The following is a 14,384-nucleotide window of genomic DNA, read 5'->3' on the forward strand; positions in this document are numbered from 1 at the left end:
TGCTCGGTCATCAGAGCTTGAGGGACTTGAGTTTGAGGCTCATTTATGTAATTTTGCATCAGATGTTTCTCCACTTTCAATGAGAAAGAAATGTAGCAGGATAGAAAAAATTAAAAGTTCATACTTAAAAAATATGTATTTGTGCATAATGTGTATATTTTTTGTATATGTAAATATATGTATGACTATGTTGTATAAAAATATACAAATTAATTCAAAGTATTGATAAAAGACACACACAATAACATCAATACTTAAACATTCGAAATTAACCCTAAAAATAAAATTAAAACTTCCATATTTGACAAGAGGAGGTGGAACTGGACATTATCAGAAGACGAGTGGCAATCTATTTAAGATTATATTCACTCATCTTTAAATTGTCTAAAACATAGAGTTATTAAATTTAAAGTAGCACACAGAATACATTGATCCAAAGTGAAACTAGCCAAATTTAAACCGAATATAGAGCCTAATTGTGACAGATGTAATATTGAGCCAGCTACACTATCCCATATGTTTTGGGCTTGTTGAAAATTAAAGGATTTCCAGCAGCTAATATTTAAATTTCTCTCTGATGCATTAAATGCTTATATGGAACCCGAGGTCATAATTTCAATATCACACCACAGTCCTTATGTTTTAATACAAGATACATGGGATTGCCCTTGCTACACTTAGAAGATTAATATTGCTCAAGTGGAAGGAAAAAAATCCTCCAACCTTTAAGCAATGGCTTATAGAAAAATACAATACACTGTAAGAGTTTTTTTTCTCACTTGGCAACCTGTTTTAGATCACATGAAGAAGATGGACCCTTCGGTTATTTTAGATATTTTAGAAGAGTTAAACCTTTCCTTGTTTTTTATTAATTCTCCTGCCCTCCTCCTCCTTATTTTTCCATTCTTTTCTTTCCTTTTGTGTGTGTATATATATATATATATACATACAGTTGAAGTCAGAATTATTAGCCCCCTAAATGATGTTTAACACACAGCAAAATCTTCTGAGTAAAATTTACTCAATTCAGAGTCTTTGGTCCTTGTTTAAAATAAGGCAAACAAGTTAGTAATAAGAAGCTGCTGTTAGTAATATATATATATATATATATATATATATATATATATATATATATATATATATATATATATATATAAAATAAATATATATATTTTTTATGTGGCCTGTTACATATGGATTTTATATATATATATATATATATATATATATATATATATATATATATATATATATATATATATATATATATATATATATATATATATATATATATATATAATGCACACATATATCTTATGTAAAACCCAAAATATTTTTGAGTCTCATGAGGATAAACAAAGACTAAAGTCATTAGAGCTGATTAATTAGTTTTAGAAAGCGCTCGGATTAACATAGTGCCTACGTCACAACGCAAAACCGGCAGGTCGCGCTATGATTGGTCGGACGCGTCTCTCTGCGTTCCTCCGCCTGAAACTCATGCGAACCGGGAGATCCGTGTGTGTCAAGGATTTCATACCGGGCAGAACCGAGCAAAACCGGGCTTCTCATGCTGGATCTGCGTGAAAGATGGCGGAGTTAAGCGCGGTCCGACAGGAACTTGTGAGTATTTAAATAATCAGGAGTGACGTCACGTGGGTTTTCTGAAAGCCTGCTTCACACACGGAAACAAGTTTGACCAGCTGACTCGAAAATCTGCGCGTAGTGTTGCTTTACAATGAATAACACACCCGAAATATACCATAACAAAGATTGTCGTCGTTTAACTCACAATTTATGTGTTGCTGTAAATATATAGGTGTAGTAGAAGATGTTTAGCAGAATGCTGACGCTCCTCCTACAGTGGAAGTCTGTGGGAAGCTGTCAAACTCAGGAGATGACGGGGAAACTTGAAATGCGCAACATTAATGCGTTATAATGATCTGTGAAGCCAAAGAGTAGTTTATAAAATAAATATTTGGGCACATATTGACATGTACAGTGTTTTAACAACAATCCTATATTAAAAATTGTGTTAATTTGAAGGAATTGTAACTAAGGATGGTCTTATTATTTTTGTACAGGAGAGCATGCTTATAATAATAATAAAAATAGCCTGATAATTACTATTATTATTCTTATACTACTACTAGTACTACATATTATCATTATCATCTTAAGGGGCAACACAGTTGAACAGTGGTTAGCATTGTTGCCTCACAGCTAGGCATGGGAATAGAGGTAAAGTTTGTTTTATATTCGCACATTTGTTCATTTAGCAGTCTATATATTGTTTATCACGTTACCTTGAATATTCAGTCGGAATTAGCATGCAAGTATGACTTCTAAACAACAATAACACTATCTAATTCACTGTGAACAATGCTGTACTTTAATAGTCATTGGCTGCTAATATTATTTCCTTATTTAGAATTTAATTCTGAAATTATAATATTAAGGAGAATGTCTGAATATCCGAATATTAAACCAACTTTACCACTATGGCATGGGACGATAACCAATCTCAAGGCCTACTGCGGTTTGGAAAAGTTAAGGTTTTGAAAAAAAAATTTAAATACCGTTCCTAAGGTATTTGTAAGGTTTTGTAAGGTGGTCAGTGAGTTATTTAAACTGTTAAGCCTGACATGTTCAAAATAAAAAGGTGAAATATTTTAAAGGTTTCTTAAAATAAAACATGGAGCAAACTGTGTTTTTATACCCAGACATTTTAAAATAATATATTTCTGAGCAGTGATCACAACACCGTTAAACCTTAAAACCGTGATATAGTTTTATCCAAGGTTATCATACTGCCAGAATTTATACAGGTCCATGCCTACTCACAGCAAGAAGGTCGCTAGTTCCCGGTTGGGCTAGTTGTCATTTCTGTGTGGAGTTTGCATATTGTCCTCGTGTTGGCGTGGGTTTCCTCTGGCTGCTCCGGTTTCCCCCAGTCCAAACACATGGGCTTTAGGGGAATTGAATAAACTAAATTGACCATAGTGTGTGTGTGTGTGTGTGTGTGTGTGTGTGTGTGTGTGTGTGTGTGTGAATTTCCCAGTACTGAGATGTAGCTGGAAGAGCATCCTCTGTGTAAAACATATGCTGGATAAATGGCGGTTCATTCCACTGTGGTGACCCTTGATGACAAAAGGGACTAAGCTGATGGAAAATGAACGAATTATTATTATTAATAATAATAATAACAATATCTACAATTAGTATTCCAATATCATAATATCACTCATTTTGTACTTGATTTAATTAAAATATGAATAAATCTGAATTTGATGAAGACAAACATGAATCGTATTTCATTCAAAATGCTCCTGTGTAGGTTTTAAAATTGTATATCGCAAAAATTGCCAAATGCAAGTCAACGTATGTTTAATGTTGACATTTAATTAGACAAGCTTTTTGATTAATACAATTTAATTTAAGGATATTAATTAAAAAGGAGGACGAAGCAGTGGCGCAGTAGGTAGTGCTGTCGCCTCACAGCAAGAAGGTCGCTGGTTCGAGCCTCGGCTCAGTTGGCGTTTCTGTGTGGAGTTTGCATGTTCTCCCTGCGTTCGCGTGGGTTTCCTCCACGTGCTCCGGTTTCCCCCACAGTCCAAACACATGCGGTACAGGTGAATTGGGTAGGCTAAATTGTCCGTAGTGTATGAGTGTGTGTGTGGATGTTTCCCAGAGATGGGTTGCGGCTGGAAGGGCATCCGGTCTGTGAAAACTTGCTGGATAAGTTGGCGGTTCATTCCATTGTGGTGACCCCGGATTAATAAAGGGACTAAGCCGACAAGAAAATGAATAAATGAATGAATGAATTAAAATGGAGTCACACACACACACACACACACACACACACACACACACACCAGCAAACCTTAACCCAAAAGACACCAATGAGGGTAATAATATTCCTTCATATTTACCCCTTCTTACAGGTTTAAAGTGAAAGTTCAGCGAAAACTGAAATTCTGTCAGCATTAACTCAAACTCAGGTGGTCCCAAACCAGTGTGTGTGTGTGTGTGTGTGTGTGTGTGTGTGTGTGTGTGTGTGTGTGTGTGTGTGTGTGTGTGTGTGTGTGGTTACTTCTGATGAACACAAAAGAAAACATTTTGAGAAAGTTAGAAACCTGTAACCATTGACTTCCATTGTATGTTTTTTTTTTTTGGAAATCAATGGCTGCTGCTATCAAACATTCTTCAAACTATTTCCTTTTGTGTGAGTCAGGTTTGAAACCACCTAAGAGTGCATAAACGGTGAGTATAACAGGACTGTGCTTATACTTTAACATCAAAATCAATATGAGACACTAGATAATCTTATATTTGTGTTATATAAAGCAGAAAGCTGCATCACAGTAAACCTTTCTACAAAATACTTCATCATAAAAACTGCAAGAACAGCAGGAATATCTTCTCAAGTTAACCGTAAATGAACTGAACAACACTCAGTTCAGACACAGAGTGGAGATTTTAAATTGATGAGGAGGAATAATTCAACACATACTGGGATCCAAGCGGATGGACTGTCGAGCCGGATACCACTGAGGGTCTGAAACACAACAACAACACACAAATTACAGCAAACACACACACACACACACACACACACACACACACACACACACACACACACACACACACACACACACACACACACACACACACACACACAAGATGAATCTAAAAAAATAAAATGCAGTTTGTAAAAAAGCAAATAAAACAAATATTTTAATTATCTAAAAAATACAAAATAGTTTTCTATTTTATAATAAAGAACAGAAATACAGCAGGCCATAAATATGTAAAAGCTTTCTAAGATTTGAGCATATGAACAGATATGATTTTTTTCAGAAAGATGGTGTTTATTAAAATAAATGATGACTATAGGAGTGATTAAATAATTTCTGTACTTTATGTCTAGTCTGAGAACTCATTCACTTTTAGTGGACAAAATAAAGTCCAGATATTGTTGTTTTTTGTATGATTTTTGCGATAGACTTGTGTGTGAATCAACTTTTCCAGCAGTCTGTAATAATTATCCTGTTTTTTGCCTCTTTTGATCATGACTGCGCCTCATTCATACATCACAGAGGAGCAGAAATCTGAGCAGTTCATTCGGGGAGCTTCAGTCACCACAAAGAGATGAGCAGAAACTGGTAAAGGCGAAAGCAAAGGCTGTTGTGCTTGGATTTGCATGTTGTTGTGTGTGTGATGTTTGTGATGTGACTGTGTATAGTACGTGATGTGATTGTGTGTGTGTCTGTGATGTGATTGTATGCGTGCGTGTGTGCGTGTTGTGTGTGTTTCAGGCCGTGCCGTTCTGTGGAGGGATCCGTGGAGGTCTGAGACCTGGCAAGAAGATCACCATCATGGGTGTTGTGAGCGCAGATCCGGACAGGTAAATACAGTGCATCTGGAAAGTTTTGATAGCGCTTCACTTTTTCCACATGTTTTTATGTTACAGCCTTATTTCAAGGTGGATTAAATTCATTCAGTCGATTGGACATGATTTGAAAAGGCATACACCTGTCTATATAAGGTCCCAGGGTTGACAGTGCATGTCAAAGCTCAAACCAAGCATGAAGACAAAGGAACTGTCTGTAGACCTCCGAGACAGGATTGTCTCGAGGCACAAGGCTGGGGAAGCTTACAGAAACATTTCTGCTGCTCTGAAAGTTCCAGTGAGCACAGCGGCCTCCATCATCCGTAAGTGGAAGATGTTTGAACCACCAGGACTCTTAATAGAGCTGGCCGGCCATCTGAGCTGAGCGATCAGGGGAGAAGGGCCTTAGTCAGGGAGTTGATCAATAGCCTGATAATCACTCTGTCTGAGCTCCAGCGTTCCTCTGTGGAGAGAGGAGAATCTTACAGAAGGACAACCATCTGTGCTGCAATCCACCAATCAGGCATCTGTATGGTAGAGTGACCAGACGGAAGCCACTCACCACCTGAAGTTTGCCAAAAGGCGTCTGAAGGACTCTCAGACCATAAGAAACTAAACACTCTGCTCTGATAAGACTAAAATTGAGCTCTTCGGAGTGAATGCCAGGCGTTACGTTTGGAGAAAACCAGGCAGCGCTCATCACCAGGCTAACACCATCCCTACAGTGAAGCATGGTGGTGGCAGCATCATGCTGTGGGGATGTTTTTCAGCAGCAGGAACTGGAAGACTAGTCAGGATAGAGGAAAAGATGAATGCAGCAAAATTGAACATCTCTGGAGAGATCTGAAAATGGCTGTACACCTCGCTTCCCATCCAACCTGATACAGCTTGAGAGCTACTGCAAAGTGGAATCGGCAAAAATTTCCAAAGACAGGTGTGCCAAGCTTGTGGCATCATATTCAAAAAGACTTGAGGCTGTAATCGCTGACAAAGGTGCATCAACAAAGTATTGAGCAAGTAATAAGTAACACTTGTAACTGATCTCTGTCTGTTTTCTCTGGGTCAGTTTTGACATCAGTCTGACATGCGGCTGTGCTGATGTGGCTCTTGATATGTGTGTGCGGTTCGAGGAACGGGAGATCCTGCGAAACGCCTGTGTGTCTGACCAGTGGGGTGACGAGGAGAGATCGATACCGTATTTCCCCTTCATCGCAGAGCAGCCCTTCAGGGTCAGTATCAGAGTTATTATTTCAATAATATTAATGCTATAATTTTTATCAACTAAGATGTCTGTTTGGGCGAAGCAGTGGCGCTGTAGGTAGTGCTGGCGCTTTACAGCAAGAAGGTTGCTGGGTCGAGCCTCGGTTGTGAGGAGTTTGCACGTTCTCCCTGCGTTCGCGTGGGTTTCCTCCGCGTGCTCCGGTTTCCCCCACAGTCCAAAGACATGCGGTACAGGTGAATTGGGTCGGCTAAATTGTCCGTAGTATATGATGTGTGTGTGGATGTTACCCAGAGATGCGTTGCGGCTGGAAGGGCATCCGCTGCATAAAAACTTGCTGGATAAGTTGGCGGTTCATTCCGCTGTGGCGACCCCGGATTAATAAAGGGACTAAGCCGACAAGAAAATGAATGAATGAATGAATAAGTCTCTTATTTATCATGAGTCACCACAGCAGAATGAACCATAGATAGACAGTCAGACAGGCAGGCAGGCAGGCAGACGGAGAGATAGATAGATAGATAGGTAGATAGATAGATAGATGGATGGATGGATGGATGGATGGATGGATAGATAGATAGATAGATAGATAGATAGATAGATAGATAGATAGATAGATAGATAGATAGATAGATAGATAGATAGATAGATAGATAGATGGATGGATGGATGGATGGATGGATGGATGGATGGATGGATAGATGGATGGATGATAGATAGGTCTAATATTATTAGTGTTGTTTTACCATATCGTCACTTTAGAATTATAATATTCTATCTGACGTTTTTGTCAAAATTGAGTAATTGATTCTTTTCAAATGACAGTTTATAGTTTACATTTTAAGACTTTTATTTAAAAAAAACTAATGTTACACACATACTGTTTGCTATATGGATTGCAAAAACTTTGAAGCTCAATATCTCAAAATCATTCAGAACGCAGAGAGAACCTTATAATTCCAAAGTGACGATGTGTTTGAGAATTAACGATAATAACAGCCTACTCATATTAATCTTTATTTTACATCTCAAGAATCGTGAGAAACGATCGTGATCTTGATTTTTAAGCAACAAAAGTCGTGATTCACATTTTAGCCAGAATTGTGCAGCCCTAATACCTACATCTTCTCATAATGCTGTTTCTGATTTGTTTAAGGTTTCAGATTGCTGCAAATGTAATATATTTTGTTCTAGCCATTAAAGCAGGGGTGGCCAACCCTGTTCCTGGAGAGCCACCATCCTGCTGATTTCAGTTGCTATCCATATCAAACACACCTGCCTGTAATTACCACGTGGTGTTCAGGTCCTAATTAATTGGTTCAGGTGTGTTTGATATGGGTAGCAACTGAAATCTGCAGGAAGGTGGCTCTCCAGGAGCACGGTTAGCCACCCCTGCATTAAAGGAATGCTACAGAACCTGGCAATAAATTTTATATATATATAATTTTTTTAATATATTTGTTTATTTATATATTTATATATATATATTTTTTTTTTATTGCCATATTGATATTCAATCACATATTTTTCCTCCATATTGTGCAGCTCTACAAAAAAACAACACATTTAACATTAAAATTTAAATGATTATTTTTTGCAGAAGTAAAATGCAGTCATTTTTATTATTTGCATTTATCCCCCATACAGATAAACGGGAATATGAAGTCTGATAATGAATATGTAACACGATTACGATTTAAAGATATATATCACACCTACTATCTCCAGTCGTATTATTGTTTGTTTTTCTGATGTGTTTGCGCAGGTTGAGATCCACTGTGAGCATCCGCGTTTCCTCGTGCTTGTAGACGGTCATCAGCTTTTCGACTTTTACCACCGCGTGATGCCGCTGAACGCCATCGACACCATCCAGATCAGCGGCAGCTTGACCATCACCAAACTGAACTGATCTCCAGCAATACAGACTGTAAACCAGCAGAACATTCGGCCAGATCAACCCCAGAACCATCAACATGGAGGCTCTTCTTCAGCCGTGAGGAGGCTTCCATTATTATGAGCATCTCAATTATTAGGATATTAGCTGGAGTCAGTTCATAATGCACTGAAGAATTCAACATTTAAAATAACTTGACTATAAGGTTGAGTTTTGTTACTCTTAAAGGGACAGCTCACTCAAAAATGAAACATGTTGGGAGAAAAACAGCCATTTTCTTCTATAGTGTTTTTGTTCCTACATTTATTCATTTTCCTTTGGTTTAGTCACCTATTTATCAGGGGTCGCCACAGCAGAATGAACTGCCAACTGTTCCAGCATATGTTTTATGCAGTGAATGCCATTCCAGCTGCAACCCAGTACTGGGAAACACCTATACACTCTCACATTCACACACATACACACTACGGCCAATTTAGTTCATCAATTCCCCTATAGCGCATGTGTTTGGACTGTTGAGGAAACCGGAGCACCCAGTGGTAACCCAACTTGAGGAGAACATGCAAACTCCACACAGAAACACCAACTGACCCAGCTGGGACTCAAATCAGTGACCTTCTTGCTGTAAGGCAATAGTGCTAACCACTGAGCCTCCATGCTGCCTTTGTTTATGCACTGTTAATTAAAAAACTCAACTTAAAATTGTAAGGCAACTTGATGAAGAGCTTTTTTTTTTGATTGATGTATCTTAAATCAAGTAAGGTGCAGTACTTAGGTTAAAAATTGAGTCAACAAAAAAAAAACTGCAAGTCGCCTCATAGTTTTAAGTTTAATCAACTTTTTTTTTTTTTTTTGCAGTTTATATGGATGCTTTTTCCCCAAGAAAATCCTGTTTTGTGTTCAACAGAAGAATTGAAGTTTAAAACCACATCAATATGAGGAAATTATGAGGAATGTTTTTTTTTGGTGAACTGTCTCTTTAAGAACAAAAAGCAATGCATTTGTTACAGTGTGTGACACATTCATTCATTCATTCATTCATTCATTTTCTTTTCAGTCGCCCTTTATTAATTAGGGGTTGCCACAGCGGGATGGGGTATATGCCGAAGCATGCTAACAGGACTTTTAATTTGCCAGTAACCTGGGTTAAGGGCTTCCGGTGAACTGTATGCTAGTGCAAAAACCGGCGAGTTTAAGGGCTGTTTTCTTTAAAAATCACTGATGTCCACTAGCTGTGTGATATCCGATATCCGGGTCTCAGATTATACAAGATGCACTGCATTAAATTACATTTCCCCCGCCATGTCTTTATAATATGAGGATTTATTTTACCCCACTATATTCAATGGAGCTTCTGCGCTAGCCTGCCGTTTCTGACGGGCACGTGCGAGTAAACGGCTTTTTGTCTCGTTTTACGCTTGAGCAACTAAATGAATGCCAAAGTTTATTTAACTGAATGTATTTTAATGACATTACAATATCGATACTGTAAAAGGAACCGTATAAAATGGAGAAAAGTTCACAATGACAGGTCACCGGAAGTTTATCAGCATGCTAGCTCGGCATATTCCCTATCAACTCTTTTTCCACCAGCATTTATTTTAAAGAATTAAATAAATTCTTGAGCATTTTTGATGATTTTGACCTAAATTTGACGGCCCTCTGAATATTTTCCGCTATAAATATATGACAGTATTACAGTTGAAGTCAGAATTAATCACCCTCCTGCGAATGTTTTGTTTCCTCTGTCAAATATTTCCCAAATGATGTTTAACAGATTCAGGAATTTTTGACAGTATTTCCTATAATATTTTTTCTTCTGGATAAAGTCTTATTTGATTTATTTCAACTAAAATAAAGGCAGTTCTTAATTTTTTAAACACCATTTTAAGCTTAATATTATTAGCCCCCTTAAGCAATATTAGTTTCAATTACAGAACAAACCACTGTTATACAATGACTTGACTAATTACACTAACTTTACTCTAATTAACCTTAAAATGTCATTTTAAGATGAATACTAGTGTCTTGAATACTAATATGTTGTAAAATATTATGTGCCGTCATCATAGCAAAGATAAAAGAAATCACTTACTAGAAATGAGTTATTAAATCTATTGTGCTGAGAAAATCTTCTGTCCATTAAACAGAAATTGGGGAAAATATATAAAAGAATTCAAACTTATTAGGAGGGCTAGTAATTCTGACTGTAACTGTATATATCAAAATAAAGAACAGAAGCATTTTATTATATCTTCATGTGATGATTTCGCACCACCTGAATGGAGATAGGTTTCATAAAAAAATGCTTCCTTAACTACTTAACAAATGCAAGCTTATTGTGACATGTTAAAATAACTTACCTGCTTACTAACCGTCTATTGTGTTCATTTTTAGAGAAGTTATATTTGAATTAAAGCATGTTAAAAACACAAGTCAACAAATCAAGCACAACATTGCACTGAGAGGCCAGTTTTGAAATCGTGTCAACTTTATGGTGCAGAAATGAAGATATAAGATACACGTTGCAGTAAATAGTGATAGAAATGAAGTCTTAATATAAAAGCACAAGCAGCTTAGCAGTTAAACGCATTAAAGACATTTATTTATTTTCTAGACATGTGTTGATAAACAGGGTGATTTTGAGATTTCGCGAGTGTTTAATGAGAATAGTGATGTTATAATTCCATTGACGTTCACTTATAGCTAATCAAGTGCATTTACAAGGAAATCCATTAGGTGCTTCTGTTTCCTCCAGACCAGCAGGAAATCAGGGAGAAATCATTGCATTCCAGCGCTTTTTTGGTGTGTGTGTGTGTGTGTGTATTTATGAGTCACAGTGTGTCATGTTAACATAATTCATGTCCTCGTTAATTATTAAAAAGGCTTCTAATTAAAGAAATATTGTGTCATCAGTGATGATTGCAGCATGAACACACACACACTCATGCACACACAGCTGACTGATACTGTACAAATAGTATTGTTTGTTGAAATATATACGAGTGCATATTTACATTTATCTAAGTTTAAGTTTTCTTATGTACGAGCGGAACACATTTTACTGGACTGTCCTGCTTTTACTGATTCCAGAAGACGTTCTTATGAAATGAACTCTTTTAAGGACATTTTTAACAAAGTGAAACCAGAATTTAGAATTTGTATCATGTATTTACACAAAAAATCTTATTTAATTTAGGTTTTATTTTGTTTGTGGATTTTTAAATTGTATATTTATTGTTGAAAGATTCCTGCCATGAAAATAGCCTTGGTTGCTGACATGGCATTAAGTAAAAAATACATTACATTACATTACATGTACGAGCGGAAGCAGTTGTTAAAATCTTTTTGGCTTGACGCCTCTGGTCTCATTTACTTCTATTGATTTCTAGACATTATGCTAATTATGCTTCTTCATGTTGCAAACTGATTTTTTCTTATTACACCTAGAGTTTGATTTACAGGGGAAATTGGGGGGTCTAACCCCCTTACTTAAGGCTTGATCCCCCCTGAAGGACATGAAAACAAGATGTATGGAGTTCACTTTGATTTGTATTTTAAGTAATAATGTTAATAAATAAAATAATAGATATCAATTTGACCACCCCTATAATGGTTCATACCATTGTGAATGCATAATCGCACCAAGCAGTCCATGCAAGAAAAAGGTCATTCGAGAGTCTGAGACTGGCAGATTTTGAGCACCGATAGACACCGTAAGAGTTCACAAGACTGATTTCTCATAAAGCAGGTGTTTGTTTCTACATGAAGCCTCCAAGTAAAGTCAAATTAGATGCATAGTGTGTATAGTTTGGCCTAAAGTAAGCAGAAATAGCTAATTGGGTTAGAATACACTACTGTATACACTATACACGGCAAACCTAAATTCATTCATTCATTTTCTTGTCAGCTTAGTCCCTTTATTAATCTGAGGTCGCCACAGCAGAATGAACCGCCATTTTATCCAGCAAGTTTTTACACAGCGGATGCCCTTCCAGCCGCAACCCACTCCTGGGAAACATCCACACACACATTCACACACACACTCATACACTATGGACAATTTAGCCTACCCAATTCACCTGTACCGCATGTCCATAGATATATACAGTAGATGTCGCCTGGCCTATTGTTGTCTATTGGACGGAATGCGTCAATAGCGCCGCCATTTTGCTACAGGGTAGTGCTCCTTTGAAATGAATGCAGGACCAAGGTACAGTGGAGGACTGTGGCCATCCAAAGCCAGAAATATACACATATACACATATATCTGTGATCGGGAGTTTTCCTGGATGTTAGTATGTAATTTTTTTTTCTAATTACGAAAATTATAATTTTACATCACTTTTCTACATTGATGGATCAGTGACTGCACGGGCATTCCTGACAAAAGGCTTGTGTACAGAAATGTACTATTCACCCACCCTGTTAAATTTGATCTGATCATGTCCTGAAACACAGCTTCTCTCCTGCTTTCACTTCTCATACTGACGGAGGGAGCGATTCGTTTGTGAATGAATCCCCTGAACGACTGTTTCACTAACGTTAGCCGACAATAATACAAGTTTCTGGCAGCGCAGCATCTCGTTGTCATATTTCTTTTGCATTGTTTGCTGATTTTATTCAACAAAACAAGCATAAGCCGAGTGTTTAGTGCGAGTTGGAGCTGCTTTGCCTTATGGTGAATGCAGTAAGTGACTGTTATCATCAATAACGTTACCTGATTAGCACAAAAGTTCAGAACATACAAAAACATAAAAAAAAACAACTTAATATTACCTATGAAATGTTCTGCCTTTGTGCTTTGTTTTCTTTGTTAGCTCGTTACTACACCCGTAGACAGCGCTAAAGTCCGGCATCTTCACGTAATAACACTGTCTTGACTAGTGCGGTTGAATGACATTTGTCCTGGGAGCACTGTACCAATGTGGCGGCGCTATTGACGCATGCTCAGGGTCCGTATGCGATTTCTAGTGTATATATCTATGCAGCATGTCTATGAACAGCAGCTCACTAATTATTCTCTTTATTCCCTATTCACCTTATTCTCCGCCGACGAGCGGGTGCTGCCATTTAAATCTTTTTGTCGCTCGACTTCCGGTCTCATTCACTTCCATTCATTCATTTTTTGACGTTAAATACTGTTCATTACGCTGCTTGATGTTGCAATTTGATATTTTCTTATTATATTATTCTACTTGGTCTGTGTAGTCATGCAAACATTTGTTTGTAGAGCGAGTAGTTTGACCGGTTTCTGCCGTTTATTATTTCTAGTCATTTCTCCCATAGGCGACTGAATCGGAAGTTCTAAGACAATCGTGAAAACAGGCGCACTTCCGCATTTTAGAATAAGGTCAATTTCCATCTGGAGATACTCATCCTGAGGCGCTCAGACTGTGCAGCTTCACTGATTCTATCCAAGACCAGCATCAAGATGATCCCAAGGTGTCCATATCCTGGACCAGGCCGTATCCTGAGCAGCTGCTGTGGTGGTCATGGGGGAGAGGAGAGCATGAGACTGATTCCTGTGACGCTCCAGGGACAGAGTCTTTGCTGAGGTTCAGCCTCCAGCCTCTGCTGCTGAGACTGCAGCTCTGCACAAGACGTTTGGCCAGCGGAGAAATTAAAATGGTCATGCCCAACTGAGTCTGGCTTCTCTTGAGTTTTTTTTTCTTCACTTTCGTCAATTGGTGAAGTTTTTTTATCCTCGCCGCTGTCGCCACAGACTTGCATGGTTCTGGATCTGTAGAGCTGCACATAGATGAATTTGCTCTTCAGTGTTTGGACTCTCAGTAGTGATTATTAAACACACTGAACTAAACTGAACTGAACTTAAACTCTGAAAACTGGACTGACACTGTTTCAGTTCACTATGATCTTTT

The 14,384-nt window shown here is 37.7% G+C and overlaps 1 protein-coding gene across 2 annotated transcripts; it reads left to right on the forward strand.

Moving 5' to 3' along the window:
- Positions 1-1,478: 1,478 nt before the first annotated feature.
- lgalsla (lectin, galactoside-binding-like a) lies at positions 1,479-11,404 on the forward strand. 2 transcript variants are annotated; one of them, XR_012402926.1, is made up of 6 exons: positions 1,479-1,620; positions 5,097-5,162; positions 5,316-5,404; positions 6,456-6,618; positions 8,374-9,151; positions 9,324-11,404. XR_012402926.1 is itself a non-coding variant. In NM_001045300.1 (5 exon segments), coding segments are annotated over 5 exon segments (495 nt in total). In that variant the 5' UTR covers positions 1,491-1,587; the 3' UTR covers positions 8,518-11,404.
- Positions 11,405-14,384: the final 2,980 nt, after the last annotated feature.

Source organism: Danio rerio, chromosome 1 (genome assembly GCF_049306965.1).
Source record: "Danio rerio strain Tuebingen ecotype United States chromosome 1, GRCz12tu, whole genome shotgun sequence".
NCBI classification, from domain to species: Eukaryota; Metazoa; Chordata; class Actinopteri; order Cypriniformes; family Danionidae; genus Danio; species Danio rerio.